The following is a 23,165-nucleotide window of genomic DNA, read 5'->3' as shown; positions in this document are numbered from 1 at the left end:
GACCCGAAATTTATTTAATCTATATGGAGTCTGAAAGGCTGCAGGGACTCCAATCAGAAAATGCGATGCTTTTCTTCAGCTTGTGCTGATCTTTGGAGCACTGCAGCAAGCCTGAGACAGAGATGTTGTTTAAGGAACCTGGTGTGTTGGAGTGTCAAGCAACTGGAAGCTTCGGGTCAATTTTCAGAATACAGATATTCAGCAAAGCGGTTGCCCAGTCTGTTTTGTTTCCCCACTGTAAAGGAGACCACATTGTGAAGAGTGAATATAGCAGTCAGGATTGAATGAAGTGCAAGGGAATTGCTGTTTCACTTGGAAAGTGTGTCTGGGGCCTTGTCTGGCAATGACGGAAGAAGTAAATGGACAGGTGTTAGACCTTCGGCAATTGGATGGGAAGGTGGTGAGACATTGGGAGTGGAGGTGATGTGTGGACCAAGTTGTATCAGAAGGAATGATCCCTGTAGACGTCTGACAAGGGAGGGGTTCTTAGATTTGGTAGTGGAATCCTGCTGGAGGTAACAGAAATGGTGGATGTGGATGCGAGTGGGATGCTACGTGAAGACTGTGAGATGTTGTGACAGCTAAGAGAATGGTGAGGGCAATATGCAGGAGATGGGTCAGATACAGCTGAGGGCCCTGTTAACCATGTGGGGAATCCTCAGTTGAAGAAGTAGGTGAAGATTTTGGACACCCAACTTGTAGAAGCTGCTATCATCAGAACAACTACGATGAATGGGAGAAACTGGGAGAATGGAGTGGAATCTTTAAGGGAAGCAGGGTGTGAGGATGTGTAATCCAGGTAACTATGGGACTACATCTATTGTTCATAGAGTGCCAAAAGGGAACATGTAAATTTGTGCAGAAATATATAACAATTTCCCAATCAAAAGTGAAAGAATGAGTGGAAAACTTCCTAGAATAGAACATTTCATGGTGGAATTCATGTATTGGTGTTATCTTTGCGAGTTGAAAGTGAAATTCGGAGGTCTTTACAAACTATCTAGAAGGGTTAGTGAAGTGACTTAGATCATTGATAGTCCTGATTGCAGGAAAGAAAAGTGATATTTCTCATGAAAATGTTGAAGCAATATCATTGGAGGGACGAAAGTAACAAGGAGCAACATATCAGTTAGTAAGTGGGACAGTTTGATACCATTCTCAAATTTAGAGGAAGGACAATTGGAAAATCTGTAAAGGTTACTTTGAAAGTATAAGGAAATCTGTAAAGATACAAACTGAAAGAATTCTATATGCTGAAAATGAACAATAACCAGAAATTGCTGGAAAGTTCAGCAGGTCTGACAGCATCTGTGGAGAGAAATCAGTTTACATTTCAGGTCTGGTGACACTTTGTCAGCTAATGATAGCTAGGAAACAGTTTTTTATGCAGAAGCTGGGGGGTTCGGGGCTAAGGAGTAAACAATAGGCGGAGAAAAAACCTAAAGTGGGAGGACAGTGGGACAGACAAAGGATTGGATAACAATCAGTCTAGGAGAATGAATAGCAACTCATGGGGACTATTAGTGGCTAACAATAGGTTGTATGCAATAGCAAACCATGTGTGATAACAAGGTTAGTGTGTGGGTTTGAGGTAAGGATGTGTGAGAGGTGCCTCAAACCTTAAAATTGGTGAACACAATATTGAGTCCAGAAGACTAGAGAGTTCCCAAGTGGACAGTTGAGATGTTGTTCTTCCAACTTGCAATAACCCTCACTGGAGCACAACAGCAAGCCTGAGACAAAGATATTGGCCAGCGAACAAAGTGGTGTGTTTAAGTGGCAGGTAATTGTCCCTGTTAGTAACTACTCATTCTTCTAGGCTGATTACTATCCATTCCTTTGTCCAGCTGTTCTCTCGGTTGCTCGGTCTCACTCTTTTGCTCACTCACTCTCTTGCGCACGCTCTCTTGCTCTCCACGCACGCTCTTTCTCTGCGCGCGCTCTCTCTCTCTCTCCGCGTGCGCTCTCTCTCTCCGTGCACAGCGCGCGCGCTCTCTCTCCGTGCGCGCTCTCTCTCCGTGCGCGCTCTCTCTCCGTGCGCGCTCTCTCTCCGTGCGCGCTCTCTCTCCGTGCGCGCTCGTTCCTCGCGTGTGCTCTCGTTCCTTGCGTGTGCTCTCTCTCCCCGCGCGTGCTTTCTCTCTCACATTCCATGTGTGCGTGCTCGCTCTCTCTCCGCACTTGCGGTATCCCGCTCTCCGCACGCGCGCTCCTCTATCTCCGCGCGCGCTGCTCCTCTATCTCTGCGCGCGCTGCTCCTCTCTCTCGGCACGCGCCCTCCCTCTCACCGCCTCTCTCCCCGTGCGCGATATCCCCCTCTCTCTGCGCGCGCGGTATCCCTCTCTCCCCGCGCGCGCTGCCCCTCTTGCTCCCCCTCTCTCCCCGCGCGTGCTCCCCCTCTCTCCCCGCGCGCGCTCCCCCTGTCTCCCCGCGCGCGCACTCCTCCTGTCTCCCCGCGCGCGTGCTCCACCCTCTCTCCCCGCACGCGCGCTCCCCCTCTCTCCCCGCGGGTGTGCATTCCCTTTCTCCCCGCACGCGCTCCCCCTTTCTCCCCGTACGCGCTCCCCCCTCTCCCTGCGCGCTCCCCCTCTCCGCGCGCTCCGCCTCTCTCTCTGCGTGCGCCCTCTTGTCTCTCCGCACGTGCTCTGCCTCTCCCTCTCTCCGCGCGCGCCCTCTTGTCTCTCCGCGCGCGCCCTCTTGTCTCTCCGCGCGCGCCCTCTTGTCTCTCCGCGCGCGCCCTCTTGTCTCTCCGCGCGCGCCCTCTTGTCTCTCCGCGCGCGCCCTCTTGTCTCTCTCTCCGCGCGAGCCCCGCCTCTCTCTCCGTGTGTGTGCTCCCTCTCTCTCCGTGCGCTCTCTTCTCTCTCTCTACGCGCGCGCACTCATCTCTCCGCGCATGCGTTCTCTCTCTCTCTCTCTCCGCACGCGCGCTCGCTCTCTCTCCGCGTGCGCGCGCGCTCTCTCCTCTCCAAGCTCTTTCTCTCTGCGCACGCTCTCTTCTCTCTCTGTGCACGCTCTGCTCTCTCTCCACACGCGCTCTCTTCTCTCTCTCCACGCGCGCGCTCTCATCTCTCCGCGTGCTCACTCGCTCAGCCTCTACGTGTGTGCGCTCTCTCTTTCCGCGTGAGCGCTCGCTCTCTCTCCGCGCGTGCGCTCTTCTCTCTCGGCGCACGCTCTCTTCTCTCTCTTTACGCGCTCTCTTCTCTCTCTCCGTGCGCGCTGCTCCTCTCTCACCGCGTGAGCTGCCCCTCTCTCCCCGCGTGCATTGCCCCTCTTGCTCCCCCTCTCTCCCTGCGCGCGCTCCCCCTCTCTCCCTGCGCGCGCTCCCCCTCACTCCCTGCGCGCGCTCCCCCTCTCTCCCCGCGCGCGCTCCCCCTCTCTCCCTGCGCGCGCTCCCCCTCTCTCCCTGCGCGCGCTCCCCCCTCTCTCCCTGCGCGCGCTCCCCCCTCTCTCCCTGCGCGCGCTCCCCCTCTCTCCCTGCGCGCGCTCCCCCTCTCTCCCTGCGCGCGCTCCCCCTCTCTCCCTGCGCGCGCTCCCCCTCTCTCCCTGCGCGCGCTCGCTCTCTCTCCGCGCGCGCGCTCCTCTACCTCCGTGCGCGCTCCCCCCTCTCTCTCTGTTCTCGCTCCCCCTCTCTCCCCGCGCGTGCTCTCCCCCTCTCTCCCCGCGCGTGCTCTCCCCCTCTCTCCCCGCGCACGCACTCCCCCTCTCTCCACGCGCGCGCTGTCATCTCTCCGCGCGCTCACTCGCTCAGCCTCTATGCGTGTGCGCTCTCTCTCTCTCCACTTGAGCGCTCGCTCTCTCTCCGCGCGCGCGCTCTTCTCTCTGCACACGCTCTCTTCTCTCTCTTTACGCGCTCTCTTCTCTCCGTGCGCGCTGCTCCTCTCTCACCGCGTGAGCTGCCCCTCTCTCCCTGCGTGCGTTGCCCCTCTTGCTCCCCCTCTCTCCCTGCGCGCGCTCCCCCTCTCTCCCTGCGCGCGCTCCTCTCTCTCTGCTCTCGCTCCTCCTCTCTCCCCGCGCACGCACTCCCCCTCTCTCCCCGCGCGCGCTCTCCCCCTCTCTCCTTGTGTGCGCGCTCCCCCTTTCTCCCCGCATTCGCTCCCCCTCTCACTGCGCGCTCCCCCTCTCCCTGGGCGGTCCCCCTCTCCGCGCGTGCTCCCTGCCCCTGTCTCTGCGCGCGCTCCCCGCTCCTGTCTCCGCGCTCTGTGCCTCTTTCTCTCCCCACATGCGCCCTCTTGTCTCTTCGTGTGCATTCTGCCTCTCTCTCTCGGCAAGCACCATCCTGTCTCTCCGCGCGTGCTATGCCTCTCATTCTCTCCGTGCGCGCGCTCTTTTCTCTCCGCGCGCGCCCTCTTGTCTCTCTCTCTCTCCGCGCGCGCCCCGCCTCTCTCTCTCCACATGCACCCCGCCTCTCCCTCCGCGCGCGCTCTCTTCTCCCTCCGCGTGCACCCCGCCTCTCTCTCCATGTGTGTGCTTTCTCTCCCTCTGCGCGCGCCGTCTTCTCCCTCTGCGCGCGCCGTCTTCTCCCTCTGCGCGCGCCGTCTTCTCCCTCTGCGCGCGCCGTCTTCTCCCTCTGCGCGCGCCGTCTTCTCCCTCTGCGCGCGCCGTCTTCTCCCTCTGCGCGCGCCGTCTTCTCTCTCTCTGCGCGTGCCCTCTGTTCACTCCGCGCGAGCTCTCTCTTATATTCTGTGTGCGCATGTGCACTCTCACTCTGCGCACGTGCTCTGTATCTCTCTCTCTCTCCGTGCGCGCGCGTGCTCGCTCTCCGCGCGTGCTCTCTCTCTCTCCGCGCGTGCTCTCTCTCTCTCCGCGCGTGCTCTCTCTCTCTCCGCGCGTGCTCTCTCTCTCTCCGCGCGTGTTCTCTCTCTCCGCGCGCGCTCTCTCTCTCTCCACGCGCGCTCTCTCTCTCCACGCACTCTCTTCTCTCTCTGCGCACGCTCGCGCTGTCATCTCTCCACGCGCTCTCTGTCTCCGCGCGCACTCTCTCTTTCTCTTTGCGTGCGCGCGCTCACTCCTTCTCCGCGCGTGTGCTCTCTGCACACGTTCTATCTCTCTGCGCACGCTCTCCTCTCTCTGCGCACGATATCCTCTCTCTCTCCGCGCGCGCGCTCTCTCTCTCCGCGCTCGCTCAGCCTCTCTCCGTGCTCGCTCAGCCGCTATGCACGCGCGCGCTGGCTCAACCTCTATGCGCGCACTCACTCAGCATCTACGTGCGCGCACGTTCCCTCTCATCTCTGCGCATGCTCTCTCTATCTGCGCACGCTCTCCATCTCTGCGCACGCTCTCCTCTCTCAGCGGACGCTCTCCTCTCTCTCCACACACTCTCCCCTCTCTCTCTCCACGCGCGTGCGCTCATCTCTCCGCGCGCTCGCTCGCTCGGCCTCTACGCACGCACGCTCGCTCAGCCTCTCTGCGCGTGCGCGCTCTCTCTTTCTGCGCGCTCTCTCTCTCTTTCTGCGCGCTCTTCTCTCCGTGCGCGCGCTCTTCTCTCCGTGCGCGCGCTCTTCTCTCCGCGCGCGCACTCTCTATCTCCGCGCGCTCTCTCTATCTCTGCGAGCACTCTCTCTTTCTCTTTGCGTGCACGCGCTCACTCCCTCTCCGCGCGCATGCTTTCTGCGCGCGCTCTCTCTATCTCCGCGCGCGCTCTCTCTATCTCCGCGCGCGCTCTCTCTATCTCCGCGCGCGCTCTCTCTATCTCCGCGCGCGCTCTCTCTCTCCGCGCTTGCTCAGCCGCTATGCGCGCGCGCGCTGGCTCAGCCTCTATGCGCGTGCGCGCGCTCATTCAGCCTCTACGTGCGCGCACGCTCTCTCTCTCTGCGCACGCTCTCTCTCTCTGCGCACGCTCTCTCTCTCTGCGCACGCTCTCTCTCTGCGCACGCTCTCCTCTCTCTGCGGACCCTCTTCTCTCTCTATATACGCGCGCGCTCATCTCTCTGCGCGCTCACTCGGCCTCTACGCGCGTGCTCTCTCATCTCTGCACCCGCTCGCTCGCTCAGCCTCTCCGCGCGTGCGCGCTCTCTCTCTCTCTGCGCACTCTTCTCTTTCTGCGCGCGCTGTCTTCTTTCTCTTCACGCACTGTCTTCTCCCTCTCCGCGCTCGCTCTCAGCACGTGCGCGTTCTCTCTCTCCACGCGCGCTCTCTATCTCTCCGCGCGCGTGCTCTCTCTCTCTTTCTCCGCGCGCGCGCTCTCTCTCTGCGCGCTTTCTCTCTCTCTGCGCGCTTTCTCTCTCTCTGCGCTCGCTCTCTCTCTCTTCGCGCTCTCCCTCTCCACGCTCGCTCTCAGCGCGTGCGCTCTCTCCGCGCACGCTTTTTCTCTCTCTCCGCACACGCTCTCTATCTCTCCGCGCGCTCTCTCTATCCGCACGCTCTCTCCGCGTGCGCGCGATCTCTCTCTCATCTCTCCACGCTCGCTCTCTCTGCGCACGCTCACTTCTCTCTCTGTGCACGCTGTCTACTCTCTCTGCGCACGCTCTCTTCTCTCTGCGTGCGCGCTCCTCTCTCTCCACACGCAGTCTCTTCTCTTTCTCCACGCACACGCTCTCATCTCTCCGCGCGCTCGTTCTGCCTCTACGCACATGCTTGCTCTCTCTCATCTCTCCGTGTGCTCGCTCGCTCAGCCTCTACGCGCGCGCTCTCTCTCTCCCCGCGCTAGCGCGCTCTCTCTCATCTCTCCACGCTCTCTCCCTCTCCACGCGTGTGCTCTTCTCTCTCTGCGCACGCTCTCTTCTCCCTCTCCGCGCTCGCTGTCAGCACGTGTGCGCTCTCTCTCTCTCCGCACGCGCTATCTCTCTGTTCCTCTGTGTGCGCGCTCTCTCTCCGCACGCGCTATCTCTCTGTTCCTCTGTGTGCGCGCTCTCTCTCCGCACGCGCTCTCTTCTCGCTCTACGCGTGCGCTCTCTTCTCGCTCTACGCATGCGCTCTCTTCTCTCTCCCCGCGTGCGCTCTCTTCTCTCTCCCCGCGCTCGCTCTCTCTCTCTGCGCTCGCTCTCTCCGAACGCGCGCTCTCTCTCTCTCTCCACGTGCGCGCTTTCTCTCTCTCCGCGCTTGCGCTCTCTCTCTCCCTCTCCCCGCGTGCGCGCTCTCTCTCTCTTCGCGCTCTCCCTCTCCGCGCTCGCTCTCAGCGCGTGCGCTCTCTCTCTCCGCGCGTGCTCTTTCTCTCTCTCCGCACGCGCGCGCTCTCTATCTCTGCGCGCGCTCTCTATCTCTGCGCGCGCTCTCTATCTCTGCGCGCGCTCTCTATCTCTGCGCGCGCTCTCTATCTCTGCGCGCGCTCTCTATCTCTGCGCGCGCTCTCTATCTCTGCGCGCGCTCTCTATCTCTGCGCGCGCTCTCTCTCCGCGCGCGCTCTCTCCGCGCGCTCTCTCTATCCGCACGCTCTCTCTCCGCGTGTGCTCTCTCTCCGCGCGCGCGCGCGATCTCTCTCTCATCTCTCCATGCTCGCTCTCTCTGCGCACGCTCACTTCTCTCTCTGTGCACGCTGTCTACTCTCTCTGCACACGCTCTCTTCTCTCTGCGCGTGCTCTCCTCTCTCTCCGCACGCACTCTCTTCTCTCTCTCCACGCACACGCTCTCATCTCTCCGCACGCTCGTTCTGCCTCTACGCACACGCTTGCTCTCTCTCATCTCTCCGTGTGCTCGCTCGCTCAGCCTCTACGCGCGCGCTCTCTCTCTCCCCGTGCTAGCGCGCTCTCTCTCATCTCTCCACGCGCTCTCCCTCTCCACGCGTGTGCTCTTCTCTCTCTGCGCACGCTCTCTTCTCCCTCTCTGCGCTCGCTCTCAGCACGTGTGCGCTCTCTCTCTCCGCACGCGCTCTCTCTCTCTGTCCCTCCGTGTGTGCGTTCTCTCCGCGCTCTCTCTCCGCATGCTCTCGCTCTACGCGTCCGCTCTCTTCTCTCTCTACGCGCTCACGCTCTCTCTCCCCGTGCTTGCTCTCTGTCTCCGCGCTCGCTCTCTCCGAACGCGCTCTCTCTCTCTCCGCGTGCGCGCGCTCTCTCTCCGCGCTCTCTCTCCGGAGGCGCGCTCTCTCCGCGCGCGCTCTTTTCTCGCTCTACGCGTGCGCTCTCTTCTCGCTCTATGCGTGCGCTCTCTTCTCTCCGCGCGCGCTCTCTCTCTCTCTCCGCGTGCGCTCTCTCTCTCTCTCTCCGCGCTCTCGCTCTCTCTCCGCGCGCGCTCTCTCTCTCTCCGCGCGCGCTCTCTCTCTCTCCGCGCGCGCTCTCTCTCTCTCCGCCCGCGCTCTCTCTCTCTCCGCCCGCGCTCTCTCTCTCTCCTCCCGCGCTCTCTCTCTCTCCGCCCGCGCTCTCTCTCTCTCCGCCCGCGCTCTCTCTCTCTCCGCCCGCGCTCTCTCTCTCTCCGCCCGCGCTCTCTCTCTCTCCGCCCGCGCTCTCTCTCTCTCCGCCCGCGCTCTCTCTCTCTCCGCCCGCGCTCTCTCTCTCTCCGCCCGCGCTCTCTCTCTCTCCGCCCGCGCTCTCTCTCTCTCCGCCCGCGCTCTCTCTCTCTCCGCCCGCGCTCTCTCTCTCTCCGCCCGCGCTCTCTCTCTCTCCGCCCGCGCTCTCTCTCTCTCCGCCCGCGCTCTCTCTCTCTCCGCCCGCGCTCTCTCTCTCTCCGCCCGCGCTCTCTCTCTCTCCGCCCGCGCTCGCTCTCTCTCCGCCCGCGTTCTCTCTCCGCGCGCGCTCTCTCTCTCCACGCGCTCTCTCTCTCTGCGCCCGCCCTCCCTCTCTCCACGCCCGCTCTCTCCCGTGTGTGCGCTCTCTTCTTTCTCTATGCGCGCGCTCTGCCTCTGCCTCCCTGCGCGCTCTGCCTCTGTCTCCGCGCGCGTGCTTTCGTTTTCTCTCCGCGCGCACTCTCTTCTCTCTCGGCGCACCACGCGCGCACGCTCTCTCCTGCCCCCGTGTGCCCGCTTGCTCTCGCTGTTGTGCGCGCTCTATCTGCAAGTTAGCCAGGGAACACCTAAAGAGAGAGCACTGAAAAGCCAGGAGGGTACATGAGAAGTCATTGGTGAATAGAGTCAAGGAAAACCCTAAGACTTTCTTTTGATATATCAGGAATAAAAGAATGACTAGAGTAAGATTAGGGCCATTCAACGATAGTAGTGGGAAGTTGTGCGTGGAGTCAGAGGAAATAGGGGAAGCGCTAAATGAGTACTTTTCGTCGGTATTCACACTAGAAAAAGACAATCTTGTCGAGGAGAATGCTAAGATGCAGGCTACTAGACTAGGTGATATTGAGGTTCATGAGGAGGGAGTGTAAAAATAGATCTGTTTCCTGGGCTGGATCTGCCACTCCTCGGCCCATTAGCCCATCTGATCAAGATCTCCTTGTAATCTGAGGTAACCTTCTTTGCTTTCCACTGCACCTCCAATTTTAGTGTCATCTGCAAACTTACTACCTATGCCTCTTGTGCTCACACCCAAATCGTGTACGTAAATGATGAAAAGGAATGGATCCAGCACTGAACGTTGTTGCACTCCTCTGGTCACAGGCCTCCAGTCTTAAAAAAAACACCCCTCTACCACTACCCCCTGTCTTCTACCTTTGAGCCGGTTCTGAATCCAAATGGCTAGTTCTCCCAGTAGTCCATGAGATCTAACCTTGCTAACCAGTCTTCCATGGGGAGCCTTGACAAACACCTTACTGAAGTCCATATAAATACATCTACCACTCTGTCCTCATCAATCCTCTTTGTTCCTTCAAAAAACTCAATCAAGTTTGTGAGACATGATTTCCCATGCACAAAGCAATGTTGACTATCTCTAAGACAGTCATTGTCTTTACAAATACATGTACATCCTGTATTTCAGGATTCCTTCCAACAATTTGCTCACCACCAACGTCCGGCTTTCTGGTCTATAGTTCCCTAGCTTGTCCTTACCACCTTTCTTAAATAGTGGCACCACGTCAGCCAACCTCCAGTCTTCCAGCACTTCACCTGTGACTATCATTGTTGTAAATAGCTCAGCAAGAGGCCTAGCAATCAGTTTGCTAGCTTCCCACAGAGCTCTAGGGTACATCTGATCAAGTCAACACGTTTTTGTGAAGTGTAGGTCATGCTTCACAAATCTGATTGAATTTTTTGAGAAGGTGACCACACAGATGGTTGAGGGTAAAATAGTTGATGTGGTGTATGTGGATTTCAGTAAGGCATTTGATAAGGTTCCCCACAGTAGCCTATTGCACAAAATATGGAGGCATGGGATTGAGAGTGATTTCGCTGTTTGGATCAGAAATTCGCGAGCTGTAAAGTGATAGAGGGTTATGATTGATGGCAAATATTCATCCTGGAGTTAAGTTACTAGTAGTGTACCGCAAGGATCTGTTTTGGGGCCGCTGCTGTTTGTCATTTTTATAAACAACCTGGATGAGGGCATGGAAGGACGGGTTAGTAAATTTGTGGATAACACTAAGGTCGGTAGAGTTGTGGATAGTGACGAAGGATGTTGTAGGTTACAAAGGGACATACGTAAGCTGCAGAGCTGGGCTGAGAGGTAGCAAAAGTGTGAGGTGATTACTCTGATTTCTGTCCACAGATGCTGCAATTTTTGTTTTTGTTTCTGTAGACATACACCTGGATGTACAATTTTAGTTCTACATGATGTGGGCTTAAGGGAATTTAATGAAGCAATGTACTTATCTGTTCAGTCCACAGAAACCAACTTGGGTGGACACAAAGTTAAAACATGCTTGATGGAACCTAGCCAAGGCAGCTAGATTTCGTTTGTTGTTAGTTTCTAAGCCAGATGGATCGACTAGATTGTATAGAGTAGAGAAAATAATTGCAGAAATGAAAATATTCTATTTCTCAGTTAAAAAGACGACATTGATAGGTTTATCATACATCATTTCTTTCCGAGATTGATCTACTGAAGGGATGCTAAGTGCACTTAACATCATCGGCTAAAGAGATATCTGCCTTTGTTGCAGCAAATTGGTAACATCAATGTTGAATCATGATTTTTCTATTTAAAAAAGACCCATTCCAAAGAGTTAAAAATCAAGTCATAGTTAAAGTATCTAATTTTGTTGTTTATTTAAACTCTGTTGTAGTGTACAGTAACAGATTGACTTAGTAATAAATCAAGGGTAACATACCTATGAAATATCAAAGGACATGGGCAAGGGACGATGAGAACAAAAATGTGAAAGTTCTGATTGCATTCTTTATTCTTTAAACTAAATGGAAAATCAGGATTTTAAAAAAAATATGTAGGGCTCTATTGGAAATTTGTGCCTTGCTTCTGCATTGCTGTACTTTTAACAGATTGGGAAAACAGGCAAAAATAGTCTGCTCAGCGTGATGCCAAACTGTTCTTGAGAAGTTGAGGGGGACAAACCTAATAACCAGCTTGGCTGCTCTTGATGTATCTCATCTTTTAAAATGGCAAATTATACCATTGATGTGGGGGTAGGTGAGGTCCTTTTGCAAGACTAAGGAGAGCCATTCATGTTATCACAATGGTGTGAAGTTAAAACCAGTGGGTTACAACCCATCCCAGCTTTATGCAAAATATTACAACATATATATCGTAATTCATGCATTTCTACTGTTTTCCCACAGTTTACAGTATTTTGTCCAGGCCGGTGCTGTTTTTCTCATCGTGCAGCTCCTCTATTCCTGCCCAGTCTTTGCACAGCTGTGGTACCTGTTTGCTTTTACAGTATGAATATTTAATCCTTTTCTAACTGAGACTGATTCAACCCCTGCAATGCATTATTGTTGATTGTTGTCCTCCGCTGTTTCTGCCACTTACAATCAGACCCTACCACCAGATATATATTTCCCTCACCACGCCTATCGGCATTCTGCAGAGACCATTCTCTCTGTGACTCCCATTTAGGTCCACGCCTCCCACCAATCCACCTGCCACTCCCAGCACCTTCCCTTGCCGCCACAAGGGATGCAAAACCTGCGCCTGCACCTATCCCCTCACCTCCGTCCAAGGTCCCAAAGGATCCTTCCACATCCGGCAGAGATTTTCCTACACATCCAAACCTCTGATCTACTTTGCGCTCGATGTGGTGGTCTCTACATTGGGGAGACAGGATGCCAACTCGCAGAACATTTTAGGGAACATCTGGGATACACACACCAAACAATACCACTGCCCAGTGGCTGACCACTTCAACTCTCCTTCTCACTCCACCAAGGGCATGCAAGTCCTGGGTCTCCTTTACCGCCAAATCCAAGGCACCTGACGCCTGGAGGAAGAACACCTCATCTTCCACCATGGGACCCTCTAACCACACCTCAGCAATGTCGACTTCACGAGTTTCCTCATCTCCCCTCCCCCCACCTCATCCCAGATTCAACCCTCCAATTCAGCACTGCCATCTTGAACTGTCCTACCTGTCCATCTTCCTACCCTCCCCTCAACCTAGCTCAATTAATTTCCATCTGCACCTACCTGTTACAGTTCCCCACCCTCCTATTTATCTCTCAGCTGCCCCCCCAGCACACATGAGTGTGCACGCGCGCGTACAGACTCCTGCTGAAGGGCATATACCTGCTCCTCAGATGCTGCCTGACCTGCTATGCTTTTCCAGCCGTATAGGTTTCAACCTTGACGGTGAAGTCTAGACAACTCAGTACCACCTGTGTGTTCTGAAGGCAATTCTGCACAGAAACAGTCTTTTGACTTTTCAGTTGGCAGTAGTTGTTGGGGCATAGAGCTTGCCATAGTAACGCCAGTTGAATTTAAATACATAGCTGAAAATGTGTTGCTGGAAAAGCAGGTCAGGCAGCATCCAAAGAGCAGGAGAATCAGTGTTTCGGGCATGAGCCCTTCTTCATGGCCCTCCTGGGAGCAGATGCGGCAGATGTGAAGGATTTGGGAGTATGGGATGCCATGAGAGGACCAGTTCCAATACTGTACAACCCAAATGGTCTCCTCCTTCAAAGACTGCAATTTCCCCCCAGATGTGATCTACGATGCCCTCCACCGCATCTCCTCCACTTCCCGCTCCTCCACCCTTGAGCCCCGTCCCTCCAATCGCCACCAGGACAGAACCCCACTGGTCCTCACCTACCACCCCACCAACGTCCATATATGTCGTATCATCCATCGTCATTTTCGCCACCTCCAAACCGACCCCGCCACCAGAGATATATTTCCCTCCCCTCCCCTATCAGTGTTCCAAAAAGACCACTTCCTCCATGACTCCCTCGTCAGGTCCACACCCCCCACCAACCCAACCTCCACTCCTGGCACCTTCCCCTGCAACTGCAAGAAATGCAAAACTTGCGCCCACACCTCCCCCCTCACTTCCCTCCAAGGCCCCAAGGGATCCTTCCATATCCCCTACAAATTCACCTGCACCTCCACACACATCATTTACTGCATTCGCTGTACCCGATGTGGCCTCCTCTATACTTGTGGAATGTTTCAGAGAACACCTCTGGGACACCCACACCAACCAACCCAACCACCCCGTGGCTCAACACTTCAACTCCCCCTCCCATTCCACCAAGGACATGCAGGTCCTTGGCCTCCTCCATCGCCAGACCATAGCAACACGACGGCTGGAGGAAGAATGCCTCATCTTCCACCTAGGAACCCTCCAACCACAAGGGATGAACTCAGATTTCTCCAGTTTCCTCATTTCCGCTCCCCCACCTTGTCTCAGTCGAATCCCTCGAACTCAGCACTGCCTTCCTAATCTGCAATCTTCTTCCTGACCTCTCCGCCCCCACCCCACTCCGGCCTATCACCCTCACCTTGACCTCCTTCCACCTATCGCATTTCCAACGCCCCTCCCCCAAGTCCCTCCTCCCTACCTTTTACCTTAGCCTGCTGAACACACTTTCCTCATTCCGGAGGAAGGGCTTATGTCCGAAACGTCGATTCTCCTGTTCCTTGGATGCTGTCTGACCTGCTGCGCTTTTCCAGCAGCACAATTTCAGCTCTGATCTCCAGTATCTGCAGTCCTCACTTACTCCTTGAATTTTAATACATACCCTGTTTTGGCAAGGGTTGAATAAAGTTTAAGAAGATGACAAAAGCCACAGGAGATTTTGCAGCATCAACATTCTACCTCTCTGCTGCCTTGCTCTGAAAAATTGTCCTCTCCAACTCTTTCGAAAAAGCAGGAAGAAACCACATTCACAGTTGCTGAAAGGAAGAATACTAAAGCTCACAAGAAAAAAAGACACTAGGTCTAACCAGATAGTCCGTGAACTAAAGACTGATCATTGCTTTGCAAATAACATCAAGGCATAAGGAAGGCGGGAAAGTGGAATCACCCATCTAATTGTGATTTTTGGACTGGAGGTGCAGTGTCATGTTTTTCTGACTATCAAAGATCTATGCACCCAGCCATCCCAACCCCAAAACTCTCAATTTTGTGTGTGCCTGCTTATGTGAGTTTGAAAAAGCATAATATTTATATTATTAGCAGACCTATTGTTTTACTGTTCGTGTTTAAGTTATCCAGTTATAAATTGGCATTTCGTCTGGTCTACATTTTTGCCATCGGTTAAAAACAATTTATTACTATCAATAATTATTTTCTTTTTATTGAAATAAAATTTGTGTCCATGTTCTTTTATCCTGAATCAGATAGTTAGGTAGGATTGAGCAACTTGGTGATTTATGATGACTTTGGGAATGCATTAATGCACTGCATAGTGCACAACTGAGTTAAGGAGAATTGGAACACTCCAGACTTCATCTCCAATCTGTGCAGATTGAAAAGATCTCAAGTCTGTAGATGTACTGCGTTTATCCCCAACTTAGGCTAAAGTGAGAATAAATTGAACAGGATGTTTGTTCCTGAATCGACAGTATCTGCATGGCTTGGGCTTGCCTAAGATATGCGTTTACAATTTGTTAACGTTCATTGTTTAATTTCTCAAGAAAATAAGTTATTTGGAGCGGCTGCAGGAAGAAGTGACAGAGCCATGTAAACTCATATCCCAGGATGTCTTGAATCATTTAGAAGGAGGTGAGAGAAAATGGAAAAATGCCATGTGGTGTGATATACAGTACTCCTTATTCAACTGGGCGACACGTGATGTCTCTTGATTATTTAATAGTGAATTTATTCTCCAACTCTCAGGCCCTTTATCTTGGACCCAAAAAAACCCTAAGTATTAATCTGTTGCCAATTCTCTTTCTTAAATTTTATTTCAGTTGAATTTTTTTTTGAGTAGCTGATGAAATACTACATTTTTTAAGAAAGTAAGTGGAATTCATTTTGATTTGACAACTACATTATTAAATATTTAGCTAATTTATTGGTAGATGGCAGACTTCCTTGTGATGCCTTGTTCCATGTTAACCTTGCTTGATCATTGAATAAAAAGAAAGTGAATAGGAAGCAAAACACAGCTAAGACGTGTCATCTTAATATTCATAAAACCCCATTGTAATCCCATGAAACTCATAAAGGAGCTAGTGCCTTTTTTAAAACCACTTTTGATTCTGCTAGGTTTACAGAGGGAGGGGTCAAGGGTCAAAGTACTAATAAGAGTGTTTGAGATGTCTGCTGCCACAAAACAAAATGGAAACTTGATTGATAGCTGGAGGGCTGAAGGGAGAGAGTAACAGAGAAAGCAAAGGTCATAGAGCTATTTCCCCTCTTTGCATAGATAATAACCTGTATGGTATGGCTAGCAAAATGTAGATATTGTGGATCAATATGACATATGCTGTACACATTTGGAGCAGTAATAAGACACGCAAATGCAAGTTATAGCAATGTTTTGTAACTGAACCTGAGCAATTGTAGATAAAGTGAACATCATTAGAGGCAATGCTTAAAACTAAATGTTCCTTTGTACAGAGCTCAATCCATCCATAATAGAAAAAGTAAGCAATGTTGGGAAACCTCTGGTAATTTGATTGGGCTTCTCTGGATGACTTGAAGAAATTGTAATCAATTATTGAATTTATTTGTTCTTTAATTTTTTTTCTTTAAACATGGTACATTTGCTTTCAACAGGAAAGTAGAGTTAATTGAACCACAGTTTGATTTGAAATACTTTTGCCAAAAAGGTTTCTCTGTTATTAATAAAAAAAATTAAATATGCAACTCCCCAATAAGAGCAATAGGTCTTTCTCATCCACTCTATCCAGTCTCCTCATGATTTTATACATATTGATTAAATTTCCCCTTTCTCTGTTCTGTCACAAGGAAAATTATCTCAACCTGTCCAAATTTTCATCAAATTCTTAATTCTTGGAAATGTCCTTGTAAGTATCCTTTTGCATCTCTTCTGCAATCATATCACTCCTGTAAAGTGGCCAGGTCAGTGCTCAAAAGTCATTCATGTGGTGGACAAATTCCCTCCCAAAATCCCTGGAAATAAATGAGAATAATCACCCCTATATGTAACATGGACAGGATTGGTATGGGGCTTCTCCTCCAATTGCAGGCTGGTTCGCCCCTTCATTTATATATATATATATCTGCAATAACTGCACAAATAACTATGATGGGAGGAATAAACAGCAGGGTAAATTAGAAAATGAAAGCAAACTCTGATGAGGTGTCTCTTCAGGTGAATGTATCCTGAGAGCTGGTGTTGCCAAGGTCAGGTTGGGATTTGCAGGTGTGGTGAAGGTTCCAAAGGAAAAAGAAGTGTTTTAAACCTGATAACAATGGAATAATCTGTGACATATCAGCTGGGAAACTTGAAATCACTTCAGTAATACATTTCTTTCAGCTTAATATAGAATCTGTAGCTTAATGCTACATTTGTTCAGGATCTACTTTATAGAGAAATTGTAGTTGATGCTATTGGAATTAACGTTTATTTGTAAAATTAAATCTGATATGGAGATCTGTGATGTAGTATGTTATCTGTTCATAGTTGTCTTTTTAAACACCCTTGTGTTCAGTTGCAACAAAGATTTCTTTTGTTTTAAACATGCAGTTATCACACTTCAGTTAAATTAAGTAAGGCAGATCAACAATGAAGTGGAGCCAATTCAAGATACTCATGACTGAAAGTGTGTGGAGTTTATTACCCTGAAAAATAGAATGAAATACAGCAACTATTTTTCTTTGGAGAGATTTTTGGTTGTAAGAGTCAAGTCAGAGTGTTGAAATGTTGTCTTGTTTCCTCCATAATGGCAAAGCTGCAAATGTCCTGGAGGCCTCTGATAATTGTTGCTCTTGTTCTAAGTTCATTTTTATTGGTTAGTGTCTCAGTTTGTCATAGAAAGAGGAGAGAGAGGCAGACAGGCAGAGATAGTATATCTATACTCATTATTTATAAATCTGTTGTTTTCTCATCTCTGTGCTGCTCAGAAGCAGCTATTGCTAAAGGTCTGTTAGTATATTTCTGAATATGTTTATTATTTTCCAAAGCGGAAAGTTCCTCAACTTTTCATCTCAATATGTCGCTTCCAGAAAGGTGTGAATCAAGTGGGAGATAGTGACCTGAGTTTCAGTACCTAAACATACCAATGTTCATGAGTCTGGCTCAAACTAGTCAGGTACTCTCAGCAGCCTTTTTACATCAGTATTTTTAGTCTATTAAAATCTCTGGTATAACATTAAATGAGAAAAAACAAATAGGGGCAGTAATTAACTGATTAGCATCTTCTAGCTTTGTGCAAGTCTGATAGAAATACATGAGCTTTGCTCTCACCAGTCTTTGAAGGATGTGTTTAGACTGATGGCTTTGTTTATTCATCAGTCTTTTTTTAGAAAGCCATTTATGACTAACTTTGCCTGTTGTCTTGTAGTACTTAAGAAATTCCTTGTGTGATATAGATTTAGGTTTAATGTAGTTTGCTAGCCATTTCAGATATTGATTACAAAAACAGAAATCGCTGGAAAAGCTCAACAGTTCTGGCAGCATTTGTGGAGAGAAATCAGAGTTAATGTTTCAGTCAAGTGACCCTTCAGAACTCAGGGTGTGGGCATAGCTGACTGGGGCAGCATTTACTTTCTGTCTCTAATTGCTTTTGAGACAGTGGTGTTGACCTGCCCTCTTGTACTACCGCAGTCCCTGTACTTTAGGTCAACCAACGTTGCCCTTAGGGAGGGATTTCCAGGATGTTGCCCCAGCAACAGTGAATGTACAGCAATATATTTTCAAGTCAGGATGGTTAGTGATTTGGAGAGAAACTTGCAAATGGTGGTGTTCCCATGTATCTGCTGCCCTTGGCCTTCTAGGTGGACGTGTCTATGGGTTAGGAAAGTGCTTTCTAAAGACTTTGGAATTTCTACAGTGCATCCTGTCGTGGTGGAGGCAGTGGATGCTTTTGGAAATGGAGCGAATGAAACAGGCTGCTTTGTTCTCATCAGTATCGAGTTTCTTGAGTGTAGTTGGAGTTACATCTATCCAGGCAAGTGGTAGTGTTCCATCACACTTCTGAATTGTGCCTTGTAGATGATGGGCAGATTTTAGGGAATCGGGGGGCGAGTTACTTGCTGCAAGGAGAGGCAATGACCTTGAGGTATTATTGCTGGACTGAACCTAGGTCTCTGGATGAAATGTTCTGGGGATCTGGATTGGAAACCTACCACGGCAGATGCTGGAATTTGAATTCAATAAAAATCTGCAGGCAGTCTAACAATGGCCATGAATCCATTGTTGATTATCGGAAAACCCATCTGATTCACTAATGTCCTTTAAGGGACGGAACTACTATCCTTACCTGCTTCAAGACCCACAGCAACACTGATAACCTGTGAATGAATAAAAGAAAGACGTAGCCTCTGATCTGCTCCTGTGGCCACTATATTTGTATGGTGAGTCTAGTCGAGTCTGTGGTCAATGGTAAGCCTCAAGATGTTGGTAATAAGGGATTCAGTGATGGTAACATCATTGAATGTCAAGTGATGCTGTTTGACATACAAGTGCTCCTGTTTGGTAGCTTCACTGGGTTGACACCTCATTTTTAGGTGTGTCTAGCTCTTGTCATTTTACTGTCTTTGAATTAATTACATCTATGGATTGAATGACGTGTGTATGGCTGTTTTACCGGGTCTTTTGTGCCTGTTGAAGACCACAGCATTTTTCTTCGTATAAGCCACATTTGACTATTGAGGAAAATGTATTATTTTGTAACTGGGAATTTCTATTTATTGTATTGTTGCCATGCAGACTCATTAAAGAACATTATTTCCACACTTCGAAAAGAGTTAATACCAATAAGAAGGGAAATATACCAGGTTAGCTTATTGGGTGTCCCCAGTGACTCTGCATCTTTCATATTCATTTATTGGAATGGCATGGGAGTCATGTAAAGCTTTGTCATTGGAATGGTGATGGTAACAATATTAAAAATATTGCCTTCTTGCATCAGTACTGTTAATTGACGTACAAATGTTTACAATGTACATTTGAATGTCAATTTCTGTTTTCAAGCCAAACAAAATAATTCAAATTTAAATGGTTTGGCTTAATCATATAGTGACTTGTGTATTCAGTATCTTCATTTTTTAAATGGGTATAAATTTGTATTGTGTACTAATATAGTCAGTTTTGCTATAATGCATGTTTCTTCAGCATGAATTGGCTTCAACACGATTGAAGAATTTAGACAAATGTTTTGTAGAACGCGAACTTTCCTTACCTGTATTAGCTATAACATGATTCTGGCTCCAGTAGTTTAAATGGCATGGCTGTTGCGCGATTTTCTTATGTGATACTGCCCAAGAACGGAACTATCTCATTATATCAGAACTGACTGTACTTAAATCAATGAATAATTCCAGCTCAAAGAAAAAATCAACTAATTAAACACTTAACATTGGCAAGTCATTTGAAATCCTAGTTTTCATTTGAGTCACTTTCTGTCACTCTTGAGCTCTTCTAAAATAGTGAATATATGGATCTCTTCATAATGCCTTTAAAGTGTACTAATAATGATTGCAGGTAATTGAGGCTGAATTTTTAGATATTACTTCTTGTTTTCTTTATTGAAGATGTTTTTCTCAGGTTTGGATTTGGAAATCAACACAATTTATTGCAATTTTATTCAATCACAGTTGCAATCTATGTAGCACATTTTATGATTTCAAAGGATTAGTGAGCTTTGAGAAGGTTTGTAGCTCAGGTTGAGGTTTTGGATGTAGGTTTGCTCGCTGAGCTGGAAGGTTCATTTCCAGACGTTTTCTTACCCTTCTAGGTAACCTCTTCAGTGAGCCTCAGGTGAAGCAATGCTGAAAATTCCTGCTTTCTATTTATATGTTTGGGTTTATTTGGGTTGGCGATATTATTTCTTGTGGTGAAGTCACTTCCTGTTCCTTTTCTCAGTGGGTAGTAGATGGGGTCTAACTCGATGTGTTTGTTGATAGAGTTCCGGACCGGAACTTTAGATTAGATTAGATTACTTACAGTGTGGAAACAGGCCCTTCGGCCCAACAAGTCCACACCGACCCGCCGAAGCGCAACCCACCCATACCCCTACATTTACCCCTTACCTAACACTACGGCCAATTTAGCATGGCCAATTCACCTGACCCGCATATCTTTGGACTGTGGGAGGAAACCGGAGCACCTGGAGGAAACCCACGTAGACACGGGGAGAATGTGCAAACTCCATACAGACAGTCGCCTGAGTCGGGAATTGAACCCGGGTCTCAGGCGCTGTGAGACAGCAGTGCTAACCACTGTGCCACCGTGCCGCCCACCAGGTAATCTGTTTCAGTGATGTGACCACTCAGAGCACCCTTTTTTTTCCTTTTTTAAAATATACGGCCATGGGTTCTTTCACATCCACCTAAAAAGACAGACCGTGTCTTGGCTTATGACATTTCATCTGAAAGATTACATTCCTGGCAATGAAGCACTCACTCGGTAGTGAGACTGAAGTTTTAACCAAGATTATGCCCCGAGTGTCTTTCTGTGGAGTGGTATTCAATCTGTGACCTTATGATTTGGCGGTGTGAATTCTACCAAAGAGCCTAAGCTGACACCTATGAATTGTCTTGAAAGTTTAAGAACAGCTGGGTTTGTGTCAAAATTGGTCTTCATTATTGCTTTCTCAAAAGGAGGCCTTTTGGTAACTTATATTAATATTTGAATGCAGCAAAAACTGTGAAGAAACCATTAATGTCTGCCAATAACAAGAGGCTGAAATGTTCTGAGATATTTTCACAGGAACTGTGTCATGTGGCGATATTGGCCAGGTTTAATAAAATTATGTTTAATACATCTATACTATTCCAATTTCAAACTTTAGTAATTTCTAAAACTGTATTTTAAATATATTTTTGCTTTGTAGGCTTGGTCTGTATGAAATCTAGCAGTTCTGTTGTGGAATTGGTCATGTTGCTCTGTTCTCAGGTAAGTCTTTAAAAATAATATACAAATTCAATATACATTTAAATCATGTTATAATGAGCTATCTGTTACTTGAGTGAACAGAAATTAAAATAAACTGAGTATTATAAATGTTTGAGCTTTTATCCTGTTCATTGAATGCCTCCCTTCCTCAAATTATCCATTTGTATACTATAATACACTGCCAAAATGTGCTTTATATCTACTGTTATTTCCAATGTATCAAATTTTAAACATTTGTAGGGTGTATGAAATGCTATTTTGGAATTTGGTTTGTTCTGATTTTCAGAATTTTTAGGAAATTGCACAATACGATTCCATCTAGGTGTTTGAGTTTTAAACAATGCCATAGAAGATGAGTTATTTACTTTTAAAAGAACGAAGGAATAAGAGAGCAGTTGTTATATTCTGTGTGGTTATTCATTATACATTAAGATTGCAACAGCTTAAGCTCTCTATGCATAATTTTATATTTTTTGTGTCCCCATACTGATGTTTATTTGGTTTATTTTGTACTATCTTGGAAATTAATTGATATGTATTCAAAATTTTTCAACATTAGTTGGAGACCATGAATAAAACAAAGGCTATAACTGGTGAGAAGGAGGCTTCAGAGGTCATGGGTTCTGACCCTTTTCAAAGCTTTTGACCTTCATTTACAACCTAAAGGTTTACTTGGCTGACAAATAAGGATAATGCATCATTAATGTTCCTTTGCATCGATTTATTCATTTTAGTGGGTATGTTGCCAAATTTATTTAGGTCGTGCTGACGGATAGGTCATGAATATAAATGAAAGAATCATAGAAGGTGTGAAAAATCAATGTTAGATGTTGTCAATATAGTGCAATAAGCACATTTACTTGAGAAGAGCACACCTAATGGATCTTGGGATAAACTAGTAAGCACCACAATGCATTCCTGAATGTAGTTCAGCTATTACATAGAGATTATACAAGGTGGAATTTGAGGAATATAAAATGAATTGAAAATTTTGTCAGGTCAAGTAAAAACTACAATAAAACAGTTTGGTGAAGGTTACTGCTTAAAGCATATTTGTTTTGGCTTGTATTGAGAATTAAATCAGTTTCTGCATCACTTCTTCTGTACCTTGAATAGCATACTGATTTGCAGGACTAATGCTTACCAGATTTGAGGTATAGTTATATGAATGTTTAGCTGTAATCATTGAACTTCATGGTAAATTGAATGTTTTTGAAAGAATACATTTAGAAAGGAAGTCTAATTTGAATAATTCAAAAGTATGCCTCTGTGTTTCCCTCTATCTGGCCATTGTCCCTATCAGTATTTCTGCCTCTGCATTTTCCATTCAAGGACCAGGGTTGCCACCTCATTTCCATATTCTCTTTCTAGTTTTACCAGTCCCATTTGCTCAGTACCTGTCCCTCTCCCCTGGCCTCCCCCTCTCATTATCTTTCCCCTTCTCTATGCACCTTCAGTCCACAGTTTCACTGCCTTTGCTCTTTTCCTCTGTCACTGCCATGTCCAATCTATCACCTTTGTCTCTGAATCTGTCTGTCTGGCTCTTTCTCTATCTCTCTATTTGCCTCTGATGCTCCTCTGCTTCTCCTTCTGCACTATTCCCCTCCCTGGTAGAGTAGTAATGTCACTGGGCTAATAATCCCAGAGGAGAAAGTGAGGACTGCAGATAATGGAGATGAGAGTTGAGAGTATGGTGTTCGAAAAGCACAGCAGGTCCGGCAGTTTCCGAGGAGCAGGAGAATCAACGCTTCGGGCAAAAACCCTTCTTCAGGAATAATCCAGAGCCCAAGGCGACTGTCCTTGGTGCGTAGACTTGAAGCCCACCTTGGCAAATGGTGAAATTTGAATTCAATTTTAAGTGTAGAAGAATAAAAATATCAACAAATTGCAACACAGTGACATCGTTGATTGGTGTAAAAACCCATGTGGTTCACTA

At 48.6% G+C, this 23,165-nt stretch overlaps 1 protein-coding gene across 1 annotated transcript in view; it reads left to right on the top strand.

The window, feature by feature from the left end:
• lrba (LPS-responsive vesicle trafficking, beach and anchor containing) overlaps positions 1-23,165 on the top strand; it is an 866,835-nt gene that overhangs the window by 245,018 nt on the left and 598,652 nt on the right. The window contains exon 34 of the mRNA XM_060827381.1: positions 21,168-21,229. Coding sequence (XP_060683364.1) covers positions 21,168-21,229 — 62 coding nt within the window. The remainder of the gene's footprint in view (positions 1-21,167; positions 21,230-23,165) is intronic.

Source organism: Hemiscyllium ocellatum, chromosome 1, assembly GCF_020745735.1.
Source record: "Hemiscyllium ocellatum isolate sHemOce1 chromosome 1, sHemOce1.pat.X.cur, whole genome shotgun sequence".
Taxonomy (NCBI): domain Eukaryota; kingdom Metazoa; phylum Chordata; class Chondrichthyes; order Orectolobiformes; family Hemiscylliidae; genus Hemiscyllium; species Hemiscyllium ocellatum.
The sequence above is the reverse complement of the archived record's forward strand: the minus strand, read 5'-3'. Positions and strand labels throughout refer to the sequence as shown.